Here is a 23,179-nt window from a genome sequence, read left to right on the forward strand (position 1 = left end):
ATATAAATGGAATTCTACCTATGCTAAGTTAAAAAATTGTATTTCTCATTAACAAATTCTTACTGATTTTTATAATACAAAAATGCCTAATGATATTATATATGAGGAAGATTGAAATGTTAGTTTGTATAAGAGATTTTTTTAAAACATTTTTATGATGCAACTAATGAATTATTAGGAATTTATTATCCAACTAGTTGTAATTTACCTTATCAATTAATGGTGATTAGTGATTATTTTGTAAAATATAGAAATAAACCACAATTTAAATGTATTATTGAAATAATGAAAAATAAATTTTAAAAATATTGGGAGAACATTTCTCCTTTCTCTCCTTTATTGTTTAACTACAATATTAGATCATATGATTAGAAAAGATGGTTTAGATATTTTACTTGAAACATATTGTGAAAATATGAATATTGAAATTGGAAATAAAAAAGAAGAATCTAATAATTTATTATTTGAAATGTATAGTTTATATGAATCTAAAACATTAGGAAATATTCCTACAACATGTACAACATCTTCTACTTCTGATTTTGAGCCCCGTAGTAGAAGAGAAAAACTTTTTTATTTAATAAATAAAAGGCAAGAATCTACTACTTTAACAACGAATTCATTTATTGAACTTAATTTTTATTTACAAGCAATTTTTCCTAATTTAGGTGAGGGAAGAAATAATTTTGATATTTTAGCCTAATGGAGTGAACATTCAAAAAATTATCCAATTCTCGCCGCTATGGCACGTGATCTACTAACCCCTTCGGTGTCTACAGTTCCACTAGAATCTTGTTTTAGTACAAGTACTAGGGTGTCGGATGACAAGAGAAGTTGCATGACCGATGAAAGTATAGAGATACACATCTACTTTAAGGATTGATTAGATGCAAAAGATAGATTGCAAGACAAAGGAGGAGGACATGATACTACTCCAGATATCTCACCTAAGAAGATGATGAAAGTCATGATTCATGAAATTGACTAGTTGTATAGAATTTTTTATTTTTTTAAATTATTGTATATATTTTTTATTTTTTTTAAATTTATTTTCTATTTTTAACAATGTAATTTTGTATTTCCAATTTGTAACAATATTATATTTTTATATTTTATTAATTTATTCCATTTTCATATTTCATTCGTCCAAGTATCCAATCATTGTATTTGTAATTTGTATCATTCAAATTTAAATGAAATAAAATTCCTATTTTTCTTCCAATTTGTTATTCCATCATTCTTATTTGGTTAAGTTTTTTTTTTTCATTTATGCATTAGATTTCTCATTTCTTAATTTTCCAAATAGTTTCCAAAGTTCGAAGGAAAGTTAAATATTTTAGTTTTACACTTTTACTTAAAAAAGAAATCAAAAATTCAAAAAAATTCAAAAAATCAGTCTAGTCCGATTCGGCCCAGGCCCAAAGCTTGCCTTGTGGCCTAACTTGACACGGCTCAGATTGCAGCTCGGCCCGGTCCACGAGCAGACACATCCCAAGCCCATGACCTAAATTGCAACCCGACCTGACCCAGGCCCATAGGCCGTACTAGGCCGACCCTCAAAATTTTCACCCGGAAAGACGACATGCTATATCGCGAGCCAGCACACATGACCCACACTTTGCACAGGGCACCCGACATGGCAAGCTTTACACCTCTACTTATCACACCATACACTCTACCAACAAGACACCTTGACCACCAATCTCATCTCCGCTCCTTCAGAGTAGCCCACATGACTCATAACAGATAATCTATGATGAATTAGGGATGATTGCAATTCCAACGATCAAATACAAACAATACCAAAAACCCAAAAAACCTTTCAAGCTCTACAGACCAGAGCGAATACAAGCTCTACGTATTTTGCTGATGTTGCAATTTTGTCTTTACTTTCGAGAAGGAAATGAAACATATTAATCAAGCGGCAAGCCGATGATGTAGATGTTAAAATGGTCCCAAGGGTGTGAATAATAACCCTTTACATTAGAGTTCAGGCTGTCCAAACAAATGGTCATTGTTCTTATGATGCCACAACAGCACAAGATTGTGACTGTGGTTGCTTAAAATGTAATCAGGTTCCCTTCTTAGGCCGAAAGGTCTAATGTTTACATCCAGATTGGATGCAATTTGTTTTAATATAAACGAACAAAAACAAGTTTTTGACATTTAGGATTTAGGAATCATGATTCTGGAAAGATTACATATTCATCTCACCTAGCATTCTCCTCTAGACCTCTCTAATCACATCAATGGTGACCTTGAGCACTGAGCACTCTTATAAAAAATAAGCAAAAGCAAAGGTGTCAAACTAACCCTACTGACTTCTGAATAGGATAGTTGAATACTCCATAAAAAATATCACTATATAATGATGTGCATTTTGGCAGCTCCCAGCTAAATGGTGATTTAGATGCCTAGCTGAATAGTCCCTGCTTGAAATGTGGCTTGGACACTTAGTTGAATGATTCCTACCTGGATGGTGGCTTAGATGCCTAACTGAATGGTGACGAGCTAAGAGGTGGCTTTGACGCCTACCTGGATGGTGACGAGTCGGAGAAGTGGCTTCTGATGCCTAATTGAATGGTGACGAATTAGAGAGGTGTATCTGATGCCTAATTGACTAGTGATGAATTAGAGAGTTGGCTCTGATGCCTAGATGACTGGTGACAAATTGGAGAGGTGGTTCTGATGCAATTTGCAAGGAAACAATTATAGATTGCCCAAGTCGTTTTACTTGGGGTGGGCACTTTGATGCTTAAGTCAACGAATGCAGAGGTTTTATGAGAGAGTTAAAAGTAAGAGAACTAGAGAGTTGCGAGAACTAAATTGTGCGTCCCTGGGTCTTAGGGGTTGATGCCCTTATATAACTGGACTGCCGTGGGTCTCGCGAAACTCTCCTAGAATCCTCGGCCTACGACATAGGGGTCTGTTCCACTTTGGAAGGAGGATAACGTGCCAATTAATAAGGCTTACCATTTTTCTCTGATTCGGACAAGATAAAAATAAGGCCTACGGTTACACAGTGTGATCCCAAAAGGTTCGGAGACAACTGACGAGCTTCTAGAGGGATAGGTTGTTAAGTTGGCAACAGAGGCAAGTCGCCAAGTCCCTAGGTCGACGGCAAAGGCAGGTCGCCAAATCGACGAGAGAGGTAGGTCGCCAATTGGAACCCCATTTTGAATAAGACAAATTGTTGCCTACGTGATGCTGGGATATAGTCCAACTATTCTGATATCATGTGTGATGATGTCAGTGGAGGGCGAAATCTGCCCTGATCACTACCCATCTCTTCTAGGTCTCTACTAATGAAAACATAGTCAGAGGCGACAGAGAGTACTTTTAACTTTGATAAATTAGAGTAACACAAAAGATCATACAGAAGAAACTGATGCTAAAACACTAGTAATGCTTGGGTCCTTCAGTTTTTCCTGCAGAAGCCCAGGTGACGTATACTACAAGTGAAGATTTACAGTATATTTCTGGAGGCCGGAGCCCTTTATCCATCCTATGTTTTAGTGCTACATTAACCTTTTAACATTTGTAGCTCAGTTACTAAAGGCAGACTACCATTTCATGAGCCATTACCAAACTATCTCCTACGCAAATGCAGCAGTAAGTACCGAACAAGGAAATTTCACAAACATCTCAGTCGTCATTGCTGCGCGACCCCATTTCAAGCAAAGAGAGAACAACAACAGGCCCGAGAACAGGTGGAAGTGGAGGACTGTTGAAGGCTACGATGGGCTCTGCCTCCGCCTTGTCGTCTGTCATGGGTCCTTCTCCCTCCTCAACATCATCGTTTGATTGCTTGTTAGGGGCCGAAGTTGCCATTATCCCTGATTTTTACACATGCAGCTCCGAGTCATAAAAACGAGGTATTTACCACTAAGCTAAAAGGGGATCTATCTAAAGAGCAGAGCAAGCATTACCAGATGATCGTCTCTTCATTGGGCAGTATACTTGTTTGAGAATGTTCTTTACAAGGGCTATTGCAGTGGTTCCACGCATTTACTCCCAGAAATCCTATTCCTCTTGAAACCGTCAGCTACTAGCGCCAATAACTCCCGACTCCTGCAGCATAGAAATTGATGTGGGTCTAACAAGCAATCATGAGACTTTTCAGTTGAGTAGAGAGAAATCTCCAAAGAAACTAAAACTGCACAAAGATTACTTAGGAAGCAAACCCACGGATCTTGAGAACCATTTATGAAGCAAGAGAGAATGAAACACTTTGTTTGGTACCCCAGTAACAACAAAACACATAACCCATCAAATCAATTGAAACAGAACTAGAGAACCAACTTGATCACATAAAGGATCAATCCATCTAGATCCTAATCTTTTTTAAATTACCAATTTAATTACAAAGACAAAGCATGAGTTGATGATCAGAAATATTTCAATCTAAAAGACCCATTCAAATGAAGCAAACCCACGGACGTGAATATTTTCCATACCTTTCACGTTCAAAACTTCCAATCAATCGCTCAGTTCCTCTGAGGTGAGGTTGCGCTCTGAAAGCAAACAAGCACAAAAGAGAGCGAAGAAGGGAAGAGAACCATAGAACGAAGGTTCTTGAACCTTCAAGTTGAAGAACGGAAGGACACGTGTCCTAAGAGGGTATTCCAGTTAATTCGAAGGAAAATAAAAGGGTTATAATGGTAGAAGAACCAATCAAACTAGCTAAAATACCCTTCAAGGACACGTGTCGTGTCCACCGAGCAGGACTCCATATCATAGATTTTCCCTCATTTGGTTACAAAGTTATTGGATCCCGGGCTCTATCAAATTAAATACAAGCAAAGGGACGCATTTCCTGTGCAGTAGTTCTTCGAAAGAAAAATGTTTTCTCTCCTTTAGATTCTTTCTCCCTCTCTGAAATCCGAACAGCCATGATTTCTCTGCAACTGGTGACCAGTAACCCTAACCCATCTTCTCTCCACACATCCTCTCCCTACCTCTTGAACAGAAAATCCCTAAAATCCATAAAGCCCAATTGCAGGAATAAGCCCAACACGACAGTTAAGTCAGTCCTTCAGTGGAATCGAAAACCCCAGTTAGCCGGCGAGACTCCCCGTGTTGTCGTCATAACCTCCGGCAAAGGTGGCGTTGGAAAAACTACCACTACCGCCAATGTAGGTCTTTCCCTCGCTCGTCTCGGCTTCTCCGTTGTGGTCATTGACGCAGATGTTGGCCTCCGCAATCTTGATCTCCTCCTCGGCCTTGAAAACCGTGTCAATTATACTGCTGTTGAGGTTCTCAATGGAGATTGCCGCCTCGACCAGGCTTTAGTCCGCGACAAGCGGTGGTCCAACTTCGAGCTTCTCTGTATATCCAAGCCTCGGTCAAAGCTTCCACTTGGATTTGGCGGAAAAGCCCTAATTTGGGTCGCCGATGCCTTGAAATCCCGCCCTGAAGGTTGCCCGGATTTCATTCTTATTGACTGTCCTGCAGGTATCGATGCTGGGTTCATTACAGCTATTACTCCGGCGAATGAGGCAGTTCTCGTTACAACACCCGACATTACTAGCCTGAGGGACGCTGACCGGGTCACAGGCTTGCTCGAATGTGACGGAATCAAAGATATAAAGATGATTGTGAACCGAGTACGGATGGATTTGATAAGAGGGGAGGATATGATGTCGGTTCTCGATGTTCAGGAAATGTTGGGGTTGGCGCTGTTGGGGGTGATTCCAGAGGATTCAGAAGTGATTCGGAGTACAAATCGAGGGTACCCACTTGTGTTGAACAAACCGCCAACGTTGGCTGGGCTGGCATTTGAACAGGCAGCTTGGAGGCTTGTTGAGCAGGATAGCATGAATGCCGTAATGGTTGAAGAGGAGCCAAAGAAGCGCGGATTTTTCTCCTTCTTTGGAGGGTAGGAAGTGAGCTTTAATACGGTTTGCGAACAAGTTCTTTAGCTCATTGAATGATGGACCCGGTTATTTGGGATGAGGTGTTGTCATGGTGCAAGTAATTCGCTTTGGTTCTGGGAGCAGCTACTTGTTCAAAGACTGGGGGAAGTCAGAGGCTGTGTACAGAGAATAGGTAAACTGAGTTTTTCTTCATTTCAATTATCTACTTTTCTTATTTTTTGATGTTTGGTTCTCTAGCATTGTTTTCAATCTAATGCATGGAACTTGCTGAATGGTTCAGCTTTTGCTTTTGTCGCTTTGGTAAAGTTTTGGTTGGGTTGTATGTATACTAGAACACAGTTGCAAATAGATGAACTTTTCCCACATCTGCTAAACATTTCTATTCTCGATTGATTGCTACATTGAATGGTTTAGCCACTGATCAGTGGATAAGGTATGGCTGAATCACGAAACCCATTACTTACACCAATTGCATGTGTGCGCACATACACAAAAAAGGGAGAATAAAATAAAAGAAGAGATAGAAGAGTTCTTTTTTTCTCTAGATTTTAAGGAATTATTTATTTTCTCAGGTTTAGGTATCTTCAATATGTCTGATTTTTAATTTTTTATGTTACAAACTCGAGTTGATTAAGCCTATGTACATATTCTATATGGAAAGTACAAATGAGTTTTAGGGGTCATTGCTTAGTGTATGTAATGATAAAATCTTGGGCTGACAAGACGAGTGAGAATGTTGATTCAATCTGCAAGCAGCCACTTTGCACAAAAAATACAAAGCTAGGGATGCAAGTTGGGCAAACTGGCTGGTGAGTTCTATTATATAATATTCTTGGGTTTTAGCATTTCACCTAAGCGTAGGATTCATTTTGTTTCATTCTTAGTTTTATTTGATTAAGCCTATGTACATATTCTATATGGAAAGTACAAATGGGTTTTAGGGGTCATTGCTTAGTGTATGTAATGATAAAATCTTGGGCTGACAAGACAAGAGTGAGAATGTTGATTCAATCTGCAAGCAGCCACTTTGCACAAAAAATACAAAGCTAGGGATCCAAGTTGGCAAACTGGCTGGTGAAATGTTTTGAAAATCGTAATTGTATCGTAGATTGTAGAGAAAGTTGAATTGTGAATTGTATCGTAAATTGTAAGATTATTTCTATTTTTTATAAACTTGTCAACAAATTATATATAAATATATTAAAGGCTAAATATATATAGGAAAATGACTTTACCCTATTTTTAATTTTTATATACCATATATGTACCTAAAATAATAGAACTTACCACTTATACAATAGAAGCCTAAGATGATATGATCAAGTTTGACTTGAAAGTCAAACAAATCCACGTACAATGGCTCTTTAACCTACATATGATGGAAAATAAACTCAATTTCTACTCTTAAATAATGTAAATAAACCATTTTCTAGTAAGGGCTTAAAAGAAAATCTCCCTTGACAAAACTAAATATAAACAAAAACATAACAAAGTAGAGAACTAATTCTTAATTGAATTTATTTGAATCATAGAAATCATATAAATCGTAAGGTTTATGAATCAAATTGTAGGATTCAAACAAAAATCTTAAGATTTTTGCATAAAAGGATCCAAACATAAAATTCAAATCGAAACCCTTGGGATTCACTATTCAAATCGTGAATTGTATTGTAAATCGTAAGATTTTGACAACATTTGAACTCAACCCAGGCCTAACCCTAAGAATTGGCTTTGAGGCCGAGCCTGAGATCAAGTCCAAACTGTCCAACCCGGGCCCAACCCACACTGAAATTTGATGCACTTGGGTTTGTCTTAGGCTCGGGATGGTCAGTCAGCACACACCAGAAATTCATATAAATGTATGTGCTTATGAAGGGGTTTACACAAATTCATTTATGCACGACTAGTTATGATGGGGTTTACGCAGAAAGAAGGCATAGATTACAAGAAGACCTTTGCCTTGGTTGCAAAGCTAAACAATATATAATCTTTCTTTTCTCTAGCAATGAATTTCAACTAGGAATTGTGTCAACTAGATGTAAAGAATGCATTATTGAATGGTGACTTGCAAGAAGTCTACATGGATGCTCCGACAGGGTATACCATGAGAGGAAAGGTATGTAAATTAAAGAAGGCTTTATATAGGCTAAAGCAATCACCTAGGGGCTGGTTTGAGAGGTTATGCAAGGCAATGAAGATTGTAGGATACCAACAAAGAAGTGCTGATCACACATTATTTTATAGGAGAGATGGAGGAAAGCTAACACTCGTATATGTTGATGATATGGTGGTTATAAGGAATGATCAAAAGGAGATTCAAAAGCTGAAATATTTCTTAGCTTCAAACTTTGAGATTAAGGATTTGGTACCTCTAAGGTACTTCTTGGGAATAGAGGTAGCTAGATCTAGTGAAGGAATCTATATATGCCAAATGAAGGATGCTTTGGACTTGCTAAAGGAGACTGGGAAATTAGGAAGCAGACCGATTGATACTCCTATTGAGCAAAATCCCAGTTTTCAAGAAGGTAATGAAGAGATATATTCTAACAAGGAGAGATATCAAAGACTTGTTGGCAAACTTCTATATTTATCTTTTACTAGACCTAAAGTTGCTTATGCAGTTCACATAGCATATGCATGCTCCATGTGTTTCTCATATGAAAGTAGTAGAACGAATCTTGAGATATTTAAAGACTTGTCCAGGAAAGGGATTGCTCTTTAAGAAGCATGATAAAATTGAGGTGGCAGCATATAGTGATGTTGATTGTGCAGGATTTATTGGAGATAGGTCTACAACTAGTTATTGCACCTTTGTAGGTGGTAACCTAGTCACTTGGAGAACCAAGAAGCAAACTGTTGTAGCTAGATCTAGTGCTGAGGCTGAATATAGAGCAGTAGCTCATGGAGTTGCTGAGTTACTATAGCTTTAACTCCTTCTAAATGAGTTGGAGATAGGTTTTGTTGGACCTCTAAAGCTTTATTGTGACAATCAAGCAGTAAGTAATGTTGCCAATAATCCTGTCCAGCATGATAAACAAAGCATATTGAAATTGAGAGAGTCACTTTGTTAGGGAAAAGATTGTTTCTTGAGATCTCTGCATCCCTTATATGCCTTCTACAAGACAACTAGCTGATGTCTTTACGAAGAGTCTTAACAAAGCAAGATTTATGGAATTACAATGCAAGTTGGGTATGATTAGGGGTGGCAATTTTTGACCCAACCCACTTGATCCACCCAACCCACCCACTTGAAAACCCACCCAAATTTCATGTGGGCCAATAAGGGTCAAGTAATCCATTTGGGTCAAGAGAAAATGGTTGGGTTAGGGTGGGTCATGGGTACCCATAGAGTCAGTGCAGTCATGTTTAGGATTTGAAAATCAAATTACTTTCTATCTTCACCTCAACTCTCTGCCCCCTTTCTCTATCATCTACATAGGTAGCTCAAGCTGGTGACTCAAATTCTTGGCAATAATGGCAAATCTTTCTCTTTCTCTCTCCACCTCTCTATGCTCTCCCTCTAATCTATACAGGTAGTTGAAACCAACAACATATCCATACAAGTTGAAGGAGAAGGGTCAAAAGGAGTTAGGATCGTTGGAGGCTTAGATTGCGGAGGAGAGTCGTAACTCAGATCTATGCAGAATAGGATGGGTTCGTCAAGGGAATTATTATTCGCGAAGATGAATTGCAGGTATGTTTCTTATGTCAATCAAACCCCATTTTGTGATTCTGTTACTGTTGCACATAGCATACCACTATTAGTTTATTAATTCGCCCAATTAGACTCTCAATTTCTACCCTTGGGTCATGAAGGTGAGGAGAGTGCAAAAGTATCTAGAGGTCTTTGACTTGTTGAAGATTTGGAACGCAATGCCCAACACCAATGGTGGTCAATCAAACCCCAATTTGTGGATAATTTGACTGAGAAGAAAAGAAGGGAAGAATCCATGGAGGAAAAATTACACTTGTAAAAAGTAAGGGAAGTTTGTAAAGAGAGGATTGAATTGGTTGCTGACAATTTCAAACAAGAGTGGTTGCTTATCATGGAAAATTTGATTAAATTTTGAGAGAAGTCGAAATTCAGATTGGCTGCATTTTTCTTTTCTTTGAAATTTTATAATCTTTTGTGTATTTACAATATTTTCTATTCCCATTCATGGCAGTTTAGGCTTTGTTTGGTTTGTGGGATAGGGATAAGAAAAAGGGAGTATTCCAAAAATATCCCTTTTTCTCTCATTTGTTTTGAGGCAAATAGAGGGATGGGATAAGGAAAATGTGGGATGTCAGATCCCAAAATCGTGGAATCGGGGTCGCACCAAAACCGTGCGACCCCGATGGAAAAACTTGAGAAACCATTGTTATTGGCCTTCTTCTTCACCAGATGCTAGCAAGGAACCAGTGCTAGAGGCAGCGGTGATCTGCTACGATCTCCCTCCATCTTCCTCTTCTTTCTTCTCCCTCACCTTCTTCTTCTTCCTATTCTTCCTGTCTTCCTCCCCTTTCTTTACTCTTATCTCCGTTGCAGCAGAAGATTGTATCGCAATCCCTCTCCTCCTAACTCTTTTCCCCCGCTTTCTTCCTTCATTCTCTCCATTTACATCTCTCTTTCTCCTTCCCCTTCTTCTCAGTTTTTTCTTCTTTTCTGTCTTTTGTTCTTTGGTCACTGATTCATTGTCTTTAATCTTGACGACAGTGCCTCTTTTCTTCTCTGCAAAGGATCATCACCGATTAGGAGCAAACCGCAGCCATCGCCGGAGGAAGAAGGTTTAGGCGTGAGATTTTTGGGATCTTCTCTAGTTACGGCATGCAATCACCGATCGAACTCGATCTTGATCCAAGAAGTTTTCATTGGAGAAAATATCCCCCCTCTCATCAGTCTCCCTAGTCCTTCCTCAAGCATCGACTCCTTCCAAGACAAACTAGTCAAAAGAAGAAGCTATCCTTTATTAATCCATCGTCTCAGCCGATGAAACTGATAATTCCTTTTATTTGAATTGGGATCAGACAGGGGGAGATGAGACAAGGGTGATTTTTAAGACCAGATTGAAAAGAGAAGAGGGTAGAGAGGATTTTTAAGACCATATTGTAGAGGGGATTCTCCCTCACCTTCTTCTTCCTATTCTTCCCGTCTTCCTCCCTCACCTTCTTCTTCTTCTTCTTCTTCCGACGAAGAACCAACAATGCTTTTCCTTTATTTTCCCATAGATAAAACCAAACACTGGAAAGTTAAATTTTTTCACTTTCCCATCCCATCCCACCCAAATCTTCCCACAAACCAAACAGAGCCTTAGAGAATGGGTGGGATGCTGGTTTACCAAGGTGAGCTACTTTGACAACACCTTGGAAAGCCCCCTTTAAATGATCTTTTCCTTTCACTTTTCTTTGCCTCTGTGTATAAAAATGAGGTCATCTCAAACTTTATCACACTTAAGGGAACCCCTTGTCTCCAAATTTGGATTTTGGCTTTTGTAGGGGGTTAAGAGATCAGGAAATTAATTCTCTCTATAATTTTATCTGTCTCTTGAATCAAGTCTGTTTGGACCCGTCTAAGCCAGACAGTAGGATTTGGGTTCCCCGATCCAATCTTGTGCTTCCTTTATTAAGTCCTTCTGTCAGTTTTTTTCAACAGGTTTTCCTTTCAAAGGAAATTTGGTTTAGGCCGATTCCCCCTAAGATAATGACTTTTTGTTGGGAAGCGTATTATGGGAAAGTGAACACTTCAGATAACCTGCAAAAGAGAGGACTTTTCCTTTGTATTTCACCCAACTAGTGCACTCTCTATAGAGCTCACAGGGAGGACTGTTACCACCTACTGATGTCTTGCCCTTTTTCTGCAGAATTATGGGATTGGATTTTTTCATTGTTTAGGTGCAGGTGGAACATGCCAGCAGAAGTGTGCATGATCTTTAACCATTTAACCTTCAATTGGCCCAAAAAAAGAGGGGGAATTATGTGGAGATGTGTAAGAGTGCCTTGCTATGGACAATTTGGGAAGAAAGGAATGCCGGAATTCTACAAGACAAGGAGAGGAACAGCCAAGACATGAAGGGTTGTGTGTTGAATAATCCACTAGCTAAAAAGTTTAGAGCTTTTCCATCACTTTTCCCTTTTAGACATATGGAGAAATCGGTCAGCAGTAGCAAGGTGCTCTTCTAGGAAGACTAAGGCAATTACAAGATGGATTCCACCGCCTGAAGGCTCAATGAAGCTGAATTTTGATGGGAGCAGTCATGGCAATCCAGGGCCGCTCTAGAAGGGTTGGGGGGGGGTCTTGAGAAATGAGGTTGGGGATATTGTACTTTTCTATTCAGGTCCCTTGGTGATAGCTATAAATATGTAACCCTAGCAAGTGCACTAGTTATCAAGTAGTATAAAATATTATTCCCACGGGGATTTAACAAAATAAGTATTAGAACCACAGTCTTCCCTAATTATTTGGACAATCGAAATTCAGAATTGAATAAGGACTATTGAGAATAAAAATTAACATAAGAAAATAAAAGCGAAGGTGATCACTAATCAAATCTACAATGGATGGAATCGCTAGGGCTTTTGGTCCACATAACCAATGCGATGAATATTTATGGGTTCGATTTACCAAGATTAGTTGTCATTCTCATAAGCTGAAGTCTTTCCAATTTTATTTAATATTCTCTCTCAAGATATACTAAATCTACGCCCATCAGGTAGCCCTTCGATCTCTCGAGTAGAACTCTCAAGATGGGAGTGCATTAAGTCCAAGAAGACCATGAAATTCAGATGAATCATGTAACGAATGCGATGAATATTTATGGGTTCGATTTACCAAGATTAGTTGTCATTCTCATAAGCTGAAGTCTTTCCAATTTTATTTAATATTCTCTCTCGAGATATACTAAACCTACGCCCATCAGGTAGCCCTTCGGTCTCTCGAGTAGAATTCTCAAGATGGGAGTGCATTAAGTCCAAGAAGACGATGAAATTCAGATGAATCATGTATATATATCTCTATATATCATTCAATTCACACATGAATTATTCAGTCGATTATGTGAATTCCTCTCTCGATTCATTCACATAACTCAAATCAATTAAGAGGTGCCAAGCTCTTAATTGCATTAAACACAATAATTCATAGTCTATATCTTGGATAAATCATAAAGATAAAAATATATTCATTAACATAATTAGGCTTTCCTTAGCCCTAGCAAGAAACAAATCAGTTCATGATAGAAGAATTAAAGCAAACAAAGGGAAAGAAAGAACTCTTAGAATCACCCATGATGCTGAGATCTCCTCTTGCCGCCACATTCTTCTTGAATTCTTGCTCCTTTCTTCTTGATTCAATCCCAAGATTGAGTGATTGTGTGATGCCTAAAGCTGGTCCGCCCCCTCCTTTGTATAGCTTAAAGGGGAGGGGGTGGTTTCCTACTTCCTCTTGAAGTTGATCTTTACAAGAATAGAAAGTCCTATCCTAATTCTAATCTTATCTTTTTATCTAATGAACTCAATCCTCTTATTTCTCTAAGATTACATCAAGAATTTAGATCTGGAAGGACTTTTCTCAGTTTCTTGTTCTTGGATTCGTATTAGACCTCCTCTGCGAATTGGGCTTCAGCCAGGCTTTTCTGCAAGTTGGGCTTTAGCTGCGGATTGGGCCTTCCTGTGAATTTTCCACGACTTCGGGCTCGGATTTGACTTCGATTCAGGTCGAATCTGCGAAAGCCCAAAACATGAAAATTGTGGCTTTTTCTCTTATCTTTCTAGTGGATCATGAATTGGTCCATTCGGAGTTCGGATACGTGAGTTAGGCCTAGATTACTGAATGATGTCGAAACTGTGAAAAATCATCCGAATTGTCTTTCTTTGCTCCTAATGCCTTCTTTCATGCCCTGAACAGAAATATGAGTCCAATTAGATGCTAATTTGGTATAAAAGACATGATAATTGAGGGTAAAAATATGATAAATTCTACTCTCATCAAATCCTCCACACTTAAACTCTTGCTCGTCCTCGGGCAAGACAAAACTCAAAACAAAATTAAAACAAGAACAAACTAACTAAAAGATTGTTTTGGATTTTTCTCAATAGGGTATTTGTTCTCCCGCATGCCTTGATTAGTATTCATGATCCTTCCCTTTGTCCACTTCTTTTCCTCTTTAACTTGGCAAAGAATAATCTTAAATCGCCAAACCTCATGTCCCCAAGTGAAATCGACAATCAAGGGAAACAGGCATCTCTTCGCATGAATAATTTAGGATTAGAGTAAGCCCTCTTTGTTTTCATAATCACATGCAGCAAGATTCAAAAATACCCTCTCACGATTTTTCAGAACAAAACAAGGAATGTTACTACCATAAGCTTGCTTATGTGTCACATCTCCTCCACTTATCATGAGTCCACTGCATCAAAAGGTGACTTAAGGTTTGGGATCTAAGGATGAGTGCATTTTATGCTCCATCTCACATTTTTCTTATTCTTTTAGTGTGAATGCATTTTATGCTCCATCTCACACGAGTATTTTTTTTTTTGGATAACACGTTCCAATACATGAACTCATTATCGTGGTCTCAACATGCATAACAAAACAAGTTCTGGAATAATCAAACCATATTTGTCTATTAGAAACCAAATGCTCACAAAGGTCAAATCTGTATTGCATCTTGCCCGTTAATCATTCAAACTACTGAGATACCTTCCATAGCAAAAAATTTCAGCTAGATTTGCCTGCATCCTTTCCTGTCTATCCCACCTAAGCACATGATTCAGGGTAGTTTGCAATCATTCAAAAACAATTCTCTAAGGAGCAGAAATTTCTAAAGTAAGGGTTAATAAGATGATTAAAGCATGCTAGAGTTCGAAAAAAAAATTCATCAACCCCTTAATCCTCCCCCACACTTAAGATATACATTGTCCTCAATGTATAGAATATGCATAACAAAACAAGGAGAGAGATTTAAGAGGACTTCCCTGAATGCTTTTTTGAGATCATGCAGATGTGTGATACAAAAAAAAAAAAAACACCCAAAAAAGAAAACTGAACAAAACATACAACTAAACTTAATGGGTTGCCTCCCACAAGTGCTCGTTTTAAGTCGTGAGCTTGACTTTCACCTTTCCTTCATGGCAGTTTCAAGGAGAGAATGAACCCATGGTGGATGGGTGGTTATCCTTCAATGTAATGCTTCAACCGCTGTCCATTTACCTTGAATGTACTCCCATCATCATTATGCAGTTCAATTGCTCCATGAGGGAATACCCTAGCTACTTCAAAGGGTCCGCTCCACTTGGTTTTCAACTTCTTATGTTTCCCCCTTTCATCTTTCATAGGTGGGTTTAAACCTGGAATAGGGACCTGCACAATTAATGGGAGGGGTTTTGTGTGAGATGGAGGTAAAGATGCATTATGAATTCTAATTTCAAAAGAATCTGGCTCAGAAGTCAAATTTCGCAATTTTGATTTCAGTACAAACTTCTGCTCTGCTTGTTGCAATTGATTTGGACTATTGTTAAGTGCAATTTTCAGCGTGTCTTTTGATTTAGATGTGTCTACTTCGGCTGCACCAACATCAATGCTATCGATTGCATAAATTTTATGTTCAATTGTGTTGGGATGTTCCATGGTTTTAAATACATTGAACACCACTTCTTCACCATTGATTCTAAGGGTTAGTAGACCTTTTCACACATCAATTAAAGCATCACTAGTAGCAAGAAAAGGTCTCCCTAGAATCAATGGCATTGTACTATCTTCCTCCATATCCAACACAATGAGATCAGCAGGAATAATAAAATTGTCCACTTTGGCCAAAACATCTTCTACTATTCCCCTAGGATATTTAATGCTTCTATAAGCTAATTGCAGGATAATAGTTGTATATATTAGTTCATGCAATCCAAGTTTTTCAAAAATAGAATAAGGCATTAAATTTATACTAGCACCTAAATCACATAAAGCTTTTTCAAATTCAGTATTCCCTATGGTGCAAGGTATAGAAAAACTCCCTGGATCCTTAAGCTTTGGGGGCAATTTCTTTTGAAGAATGGCTGAACATTCTTCGTTTACTTTTACCATCTCACCATCCTTCTACTTTCTTTTGTTGGACATTACCTCTTTCAGGAATTTGGCATACTTCGGCATCTGTGATAAAACATCAAGAAGAGGAAGGTTAATATGAATCTTTTTGAAAACTTCTAAAAATTTTTCAAATTGCTTATCTAGTTTAGCTTTCAAGACTCTTCTTGGGTAGGGAATAGGCAATTTAATTTCATGTAAATTCAGTTTAGGGGAACTTCCCTCATTCTCCTTTTGCAGATTGGCCACTTCAGCTTCCTTGTCTTCTCTTTGAATTTCGCCATATGTTTTCCCACTTCTTAAAGTTATAGCGTTTATTTGCTCTCTGGGGTTCTTTTCTATGTTGCTGGGTAGCCTTTCCTCTTTCCTTTCTGACAACATGCTTACGATCTGCCCCACTTGAACCTCTAAGTTTTTAATCGATGTTTCTTGCTGTTGGAACCTTGCTTTAGTGGCATTAATGAACTTAGAGATCATTTTCTCTAGATTGTTCTTTTTTTCTTGTGGGGGCGGTTGTGGTTGGAAACCCATGGGTGCCTTTCGCTGATTGTTACTCCATGAAAAGTTCAGGTGATTCCTCCACCCTGGGTTGTATGTATTGGAGTATGGGTTGAAGTTTGACCTGCCAGCATGAGAGATAAAATTAGCATTCTCATGGGAAATAAAAGGACTGTTTAATTGACAATCAGAATTAATATGTCCTATTTGACCACATAAATCGCATGAGATGCTAGGTGGTGTATTAATGGCTGCAATACTAAAATTGTCCAGTCTCTTATTCAGATTAGCTATTTGCGCAGATAGGGCTGTAAAAGAATCGATGTGGTGTACTCCCCTTTGATTGGTTCGGTAATTGCTCCACTGGTAGCTGTTTGATACCATCTCCTCCACTAGGTCATATGCTTCCTCTGGAGTTTTCCTCATGATCGTACCACTTGCGGCTGCATCAATAATGGATCGGTTAGAGGGGGTAATACCATTATAAAAAGTCTGAATTTGACGCCAAGTTGGTATCCCATGGTGAGGACACTTCCTAAGCATCTCCTTGAATCGTTCCCATGCTTCATACAAGGATTCCCTCTCAAATTGAGCAAAAGTAGTAATACCATTAATTAACTTTGCTGTTTTAGAGGGTGGGAAATATTTAGCCAAAAATTTCCGGGTTAGATCATTCCAAGTGGTGATATTTCCTGCAGGGAGTGAGTTAAGCCAATCTTTAGCTCTATCACGCAATGAAAAAGGAAATAATCTAAGCCTAATTGCATCATCACTAACTCCATTATGTTTAAAAGTATCACATATTTCCAAGAAATTAACAATGTGTGCATTAGGGTCATCACTTGGTAACCCACTAAACTGAATACTTGTTTGGATCATCTGAATTATTGCAGGCTTGATTTCAAAATTGTTAGCAGGAATGGTGAGCTTGCAAATGTTGGATGTCGCCCCATCAATGTTTGGACAAGCATAGTCCAAGAGGGTGCGATTTCCTTCTGCCATCTCTCCTTCAATCTCTATGGCTGGTTCGCAAATAACAACCTCCTCTCTTGCTTTTCCTTTGTTGGCCCTTTGCAACAAGCGAAGGGTCCTCTCAATCCCAGGATCGAATTCTGCTAATCCTTCCTGTTTAGTGCGTGTCATGCACTAGTAAATCTAAATCAGCAAGAATTCGAACAAATAAACAAAAATAATAATAATAACAGAAATAAAAAGAAAATAAAAACATAAATAAAAGGTTCAAATTAATCAAGGTCAACAAGTTCTAATATTATTTTAGGATTAAATCCCCGACAACGACACCAAAAATTTGATAGCTATAAATATATAACCCTAGCAAGTGCACTATTTATCAAGTAGTATAAAATATCGTTCCCACGGGGATTTAACAAAACAAGTATTTGAACCACAGTCTTCCCTAATTATTTGGACAATCGAAATTCAGAATCGAGCAAGGACTATTGAGAATAAAAATTAACATAAGAAAATAAAAGCGAAGGTGATCACTAATCAAATCTGCAATGGATGGAATCGCTAGGGCTTTTGGTCCACCTAACCAATGCGATGAATATTTATGGGTTCGACTTACCAAGATTAGTTGTCATTCTCATAAGCTGAAGTCTTTCCAATTTTATTTAATATTCTCTCTCGAGATATATTAAACCTACGCCCATCAGGTAGCCCTTCGATCTCTCGAGTAGAACTCTCAAGATGGGAGTGCATTAAGTCCAAGAAGACCATGAAATTTAGATGAATCATGTATATATATCTCTATATATCATTCAATTCACACATGAATTATTCAGTCGATTATGTGAATTCCTCTCTCGATTCATTCACATAACTAAAATCAATTAAGAGGTGGCCAAGCTCTTAATTGCATTAAGCACAATAATTCATAGATTAAATGAAAATCACAATTTTGGATGAGTCATAAAGATAAAAATATATTCATTAACATAATTAGGCTTTCCTTAGCCCTAGCAAGAAACAAATCAATTTATGATAGAAGAATTAAAGCAAACAAAGGGAAAGAAAGAACTCTTAGAATCGCCCATGATGCTGAGATCTCCTCTTCTTGCCGCCACCTTCTTGAATTCGTGCTCCTTTCTTGACTGATTGCTCATTTCTTCTTGATTCAATCCCTAAGATTAAGTGATTGTGTGATGCCTAAAGCTGGTCCGCCCCCTCTTTTATATAGCTTAAAGGGGAGGGGGTGGTCTCCTACTTCCTCTTGAAGTTGATCTTTACAAGAATAGAAAGTCCTATCCTAATTCTAATCTTATCTTTTTATCTAATGAACTCAATCCTCTTATCTCTCTAAGATTACGTCAAGAATTTAGATTTGGAATGACTCTTCTCAGTTTCTTGTTCTTGGATTCGTATTAGACCTCCTCTGCTAATTGGGCTTCAGCTAGGCTTTTCTGCAAGTTGGGCTTCAACTGTCGATTGGGCTTTCCTGTGAATTTTCCTCGACTTCGGGCTCGGATTTGACTTCGATTCAGGCCGAATCTGCGAAATCCCAAAACACGAAAATTGTGGCTTTTTCTCTTATCTTTCTATTGGATCATGAATCGGCCAATTCGGAGTTCGGATACGCGAGTTAGGCCCAGATTACTGAATGATGTCGAAATTGTGAAAAATTATCCGATTTGTCTTTCTTTTCTCTTGATGCCTTCTTTCATGCCCTGAATAGAAATACGAGTCCAATTAGATGCTAATTTGGTATAAAAGACATAATAATTGGGGATAAAAATATGATAAATTCTATCTCATCACTTGGGATTTGGGGATTCAGTCAGAGCAGAACTATTAGCAGCCATACAAGGAGTGCAATTTGCAAATCAACTGGGTGTAGGGCAGGTTATTATTGATGGGGATTCCAATGTGGTGGTTGAAGAACCATGAGGGAAATGAAGTCAAAAAATTTAAGTGGCTAATAGGGAATATGTCTACCATTACACAATGGGTGGGGTGATCAAATGCTTTGGCTGAAGGCTTAGCTAAGCAAGGGGCTAATGGGGAAGTCTTGTTTTGGGATCAGTTGTAATGCTTGTCATTTTCTTTTAAGTTTCTTTATTCAACAAAAAGTATAATTATTTTACATTTCTATAATTTATTTGTGTTTTCTATGATTATTGGGTTGAAATATATAATTATTTTTTAATTTTTATCAATTATATATTTTATGCAATTTCTTCTTTTTGTTATATATATATAATTTTATTATTTTCCTTTTTTTCTACAGTTTTTGATATTTTAGATAAAACATATAATTTTCCAATTTTTACCATTTTTATGAAAATTTTGATTTTTAGTTGAAATATCTATGCATACATATATATTTTTTTAAAATTTTTAAAATTTTACGTATTTTCTTCTATTTCTGTGTTTTTTGTATAATTTTTGGTTTTTTTATAGTTTTTGTTGTTTTTCTACTATTTCTATTTTCTGACCATTTTTATGAAAAATTTGATTTTTAGTTGAAATATCTATGCATACATATATATTTTTTTAAAATTTTTAAAATTTTACGTATTTTCTGCTATTTCTGCGTTTTTGTATGCTTTTTGGTTTTTGTATAGTTTTTGTTGTTTTCTTGTATTTCTATTTTCTGATTTTTTTTTGCAATTTCTACAATTTTCTTTACTTCACAATTTTTTTCTTTATCTGAATTGTATATTTTCATTAATTCTTTTTTTAATTTTATATATCTATCTATCTATCTATCTATCTATATATATTTGCAAACTCTGAGGTTTTATATGAAATATTTTTTTATCACCTTTCTGTGTTTTTATGGATTTTAGATGTGAAATTATTTTAGAACTTTTTTTTTTGTCTTTTTCCATTTTTTAGTTGAAATTCATATGCATGTATGTTTTACATTTTTTCTGTAATTTTCTGCAATATTTTGCATTTGTCTGAATTTCCTATATTTTTTGCAATTTCTGATGTTTTACATGAAATATATATTTTTTCCATTTTTTTGTTTTTATGCATTTTTATTTGAAAAAATTAGAACTTTTTATGTTTTTTTAGTTGAAATATATAATTCTATGTTTTTCCGCAATTAAAATAGAGAAAAAAATCTAATTTGAAGTAGAGGGTCGAATGGGTGGTTGTGTCCCACTTTGATCCACTACCATGGGTGGCAAATGGGTTAGTTGATCAATATGGGTGGGTTGGTACTCAACCCACACCCAACCCCTCCCTCCCATCAGCCACCCCTAGGTATTATAGATATCTATGCTTGGTGAGGGGAGTGTTGTGAGACATAATTGTGTGGTGGGCTTGGGCCTTTTGTTAGTTGCTGTAATGTATCTCTTGTGTATTTATGTTTTATGGGCTGGGCCTGTCTTGTACTTTTTATTTTGTTGCGGCCACCTAATCAGGGGCGGTTTTGTCTTTCTCATAATCTTGTAAAACGTCTAATTTAAATATCATTTAGGGCTGGACAGAACAGCTGCTGTCACTCCTTTCTTCAACTTTTTTTCCTCTTTTCTCTTGAAATCTGAATGTCACTCCAAACCAAGGACTGTTTGAACACTATTAGATCATTTAGGACTGGACACAGCCTTTCAAAGCCCTCTGTACTACCCTCAATAGAGATGACAGCTGGCCTTTAAACACTATTAGATCATTTCTGTTTTTCCAGAGAAGCCAACAAGGACTGTCACTCCAAACCAAGGTTCAAAATATCGATATAGTCGATACACTGGTAGGGGCGTATCGGCCTGCATTGAGGCTCATTTCTCCTTTTCTTTTTTAGTTTTTTTTTTCAAGTTGGTTCAGAGGGGTCAATTTAAGGCCCATCTACCCCCTGAACCATGTGGTCTGACCCAAAACACCCACTGTTGGGGCATACGTATTGGCCGATACAGCCTGATACGTATTGAAACTTTGAACCTTGCTCCAAACTAGCTTCTTCTTGGTTATAAGCCCAACTCTTCAGCCATTAGGTGAAGGAAGGAGCATCCATTCTCAAAGCTAGAGGGGAGCCAAACCATACTGCCCTTGCAAAGGAACACTTTCAACATATGCAAAATGGTCTTTGGCTTCTCCATACAACAAGGATAGTCGCTAGATCTTGAACTCCTGCGAGCTAAATTGTCCATGACAGGAATGGCATTGTGGCAGTTCTTCTGAAGTAACGTCAAGTTAGAGAAATGGTCTTCTCTCACGGTATAATAATCTGACTTGATTGTAAATTTGCCTGATTTGATTCCTTCCCAAACCAGCAAATCCCCTCTCTGGTTCCATCTCCGGGGGATGCTTAAGATTGTTGTACTGTCAAGAATAGGCAAAGGACCAGCTCCTTATTCCACCCATAATTAGCTGCTTGGATCAAGTTGTTGACCTTCTGAATCAAGCATCAATCTGGCATGGGGATGCTAATTTTGCAATTGGGGAGCCCAGGAATCCACCAATCATTCCAAAATCCAAATATTCACTGATGTCTCATTCTAGTCGGTCACACTGCCCCTTTGAGGATGATCTCCTTACCTATCCACAAACTACTCCACGCCTATGGCCTGTGAAGAATCTTCAAGCCTGACAGGTGCCATTTAACATGTTAGAGCTCTTTTTGATGCATAATGTTAGAATTCAAAAAATTTGAACTATTTTAGTTGTTTTTCTCCATAGAAATGCCCATGATATGTGTTGGATTCCAACTCAAGTTCGTATTCCTGCAACACTTCTTACTATATTTTTATGCTTTGTTTTTACATAAAGGTATGGGTCTGAGAGATTCAATTCCCCATTTCTGCATTTACCAACTTGATTCTTTTTGTTTCTTGGAAGTTCTTGAGTTTAAGTAGAGACTGAACATGTTTCTGGACAAAAGTTGGTGCTTAACCCCTTCAACCTTGAGAATATGATCTATATAATTCCTTTATTTTTAACCATTTGGACTCACTGGAAAAGCACTTTGATTTGGGAAACGTTTTCTCTAAAAGAGTTCCTATTTCCTCTTTGAATTAGGTTGCAATCCTACTTAAAATTTAGATTTTAGACTTAAAATTTTTTAGGAAACTTTCTATATGTAAACTGATAGTTTTTTTTTTTTTTCTCTCTAACTAATCCTCTCTGTTACAAAATAATCATTCAAGTTGCTTTTGTGAAGGTAGCATGACTATAGAATCTTAATTGCTTGGGTACAATTGTGGAGTTTTATGGGGTTACTTGCAGTTAATTTCTTTTATGTTCGCTTTTATGCTGGAAGCACTCTAGCAACAATTTTGATCTTTTGCTGAAACCTAAAACAAACTTGTTTGTGGCATGATAATAGGTGTTATAAGATTGTTATTTTAAAAATTATATTTTCTGTGCAATTGCAGTTTATAACATGCCAATTTCTTCTCTTTTAAACAACCAACGCACAATGAAGAACCAGGTTCCTCCCACTCTGTCAACAATTTATTTGTTCCAGCACTATGCTGTCATCCTGTTATCCCAGTTTATGCAGTTTCTGGTAGGGTTTTAACAAAAAATGGTTCCTTTCCATGACTAGATTCATATACAGCCAACCTTTTGATGTAACAAATTATTGGTTCCAGCGTTATGCTGTCATCTTATGCAGCCTGTTTCTGGTAGGGTTTTAACACAGTTCATGACTAGATTCATATGCATCCAGTCTTCATATTGGTGCAAGATTTGTGGATGCTCTAAGCAAAACAAGGGATTACTGAAAACATCAAAGATGCATAATGACCGCATGGAAAAGGTTGAGCTAAGCGGGTTACTA

At 37.5% G+C, this 23,179-nt stretch overlaps 1 protein-coding gene and 1 non-coding gene across 2 annotated transcripts; both read left to right on the forward strand.

Annotated features, from left to right (window-relative positions):
* Positions 1-4,778: 4,778 nt before the first annotated feature.
* LOC148848771 (septum site-determining protein minD homolog, chloroplastic-like) lies at positions 4,779-23,179 on the forward strand. The gene is made up of 2 exons (XM_088949837.1): positions 4,779-6,048; positions 22,773-23,179. The coding sequence occupies exon 1, from the start codon at positions 4,893-4,895 to the stop codon at positions 5,880-5,882; it is 990 nt and encodes a 329-aa protein (XP_088805963.1). The 5' UTR covers positions 4,779-4,892; the 3' UTR covers positions 5,883-6,048; positions 22,773-23,179.
* On the forward strand, positions 16,946-17,052 carry LOC148848772 (small nucleolar RNA R71). Its single transcript, XR_016101508.1, has one exon. It is a non-coding gene; the product is annotated as a small nucleolar RNA R71 (small nucleolar RNA).

Source organism: Nelumbo lutea, chromosome 6 (assembly GCF_056320005.1).
Source record: "Nelumbo lutea isolate HS-2025 chromosome 6, American lotus-T2T, whole genome shotgun sequence".
NCBI classification, from domain to species: Eukaryota; Viridiplantae; Streptophyta; class Magnoliopsida; order Proteales; family Nelumbonaceae; genus Nelumbo; species Nelumbo lutea.

Excerpts from the sequence above, each read along its gene's own strand:
- LOC148848771 (XM_088949837.1), top strand. The coding sequence starts at position 4,893 with ATGATTTCTCTGCAACTGGTGACCAGTAACCCTAACCCATCTTCTCTC.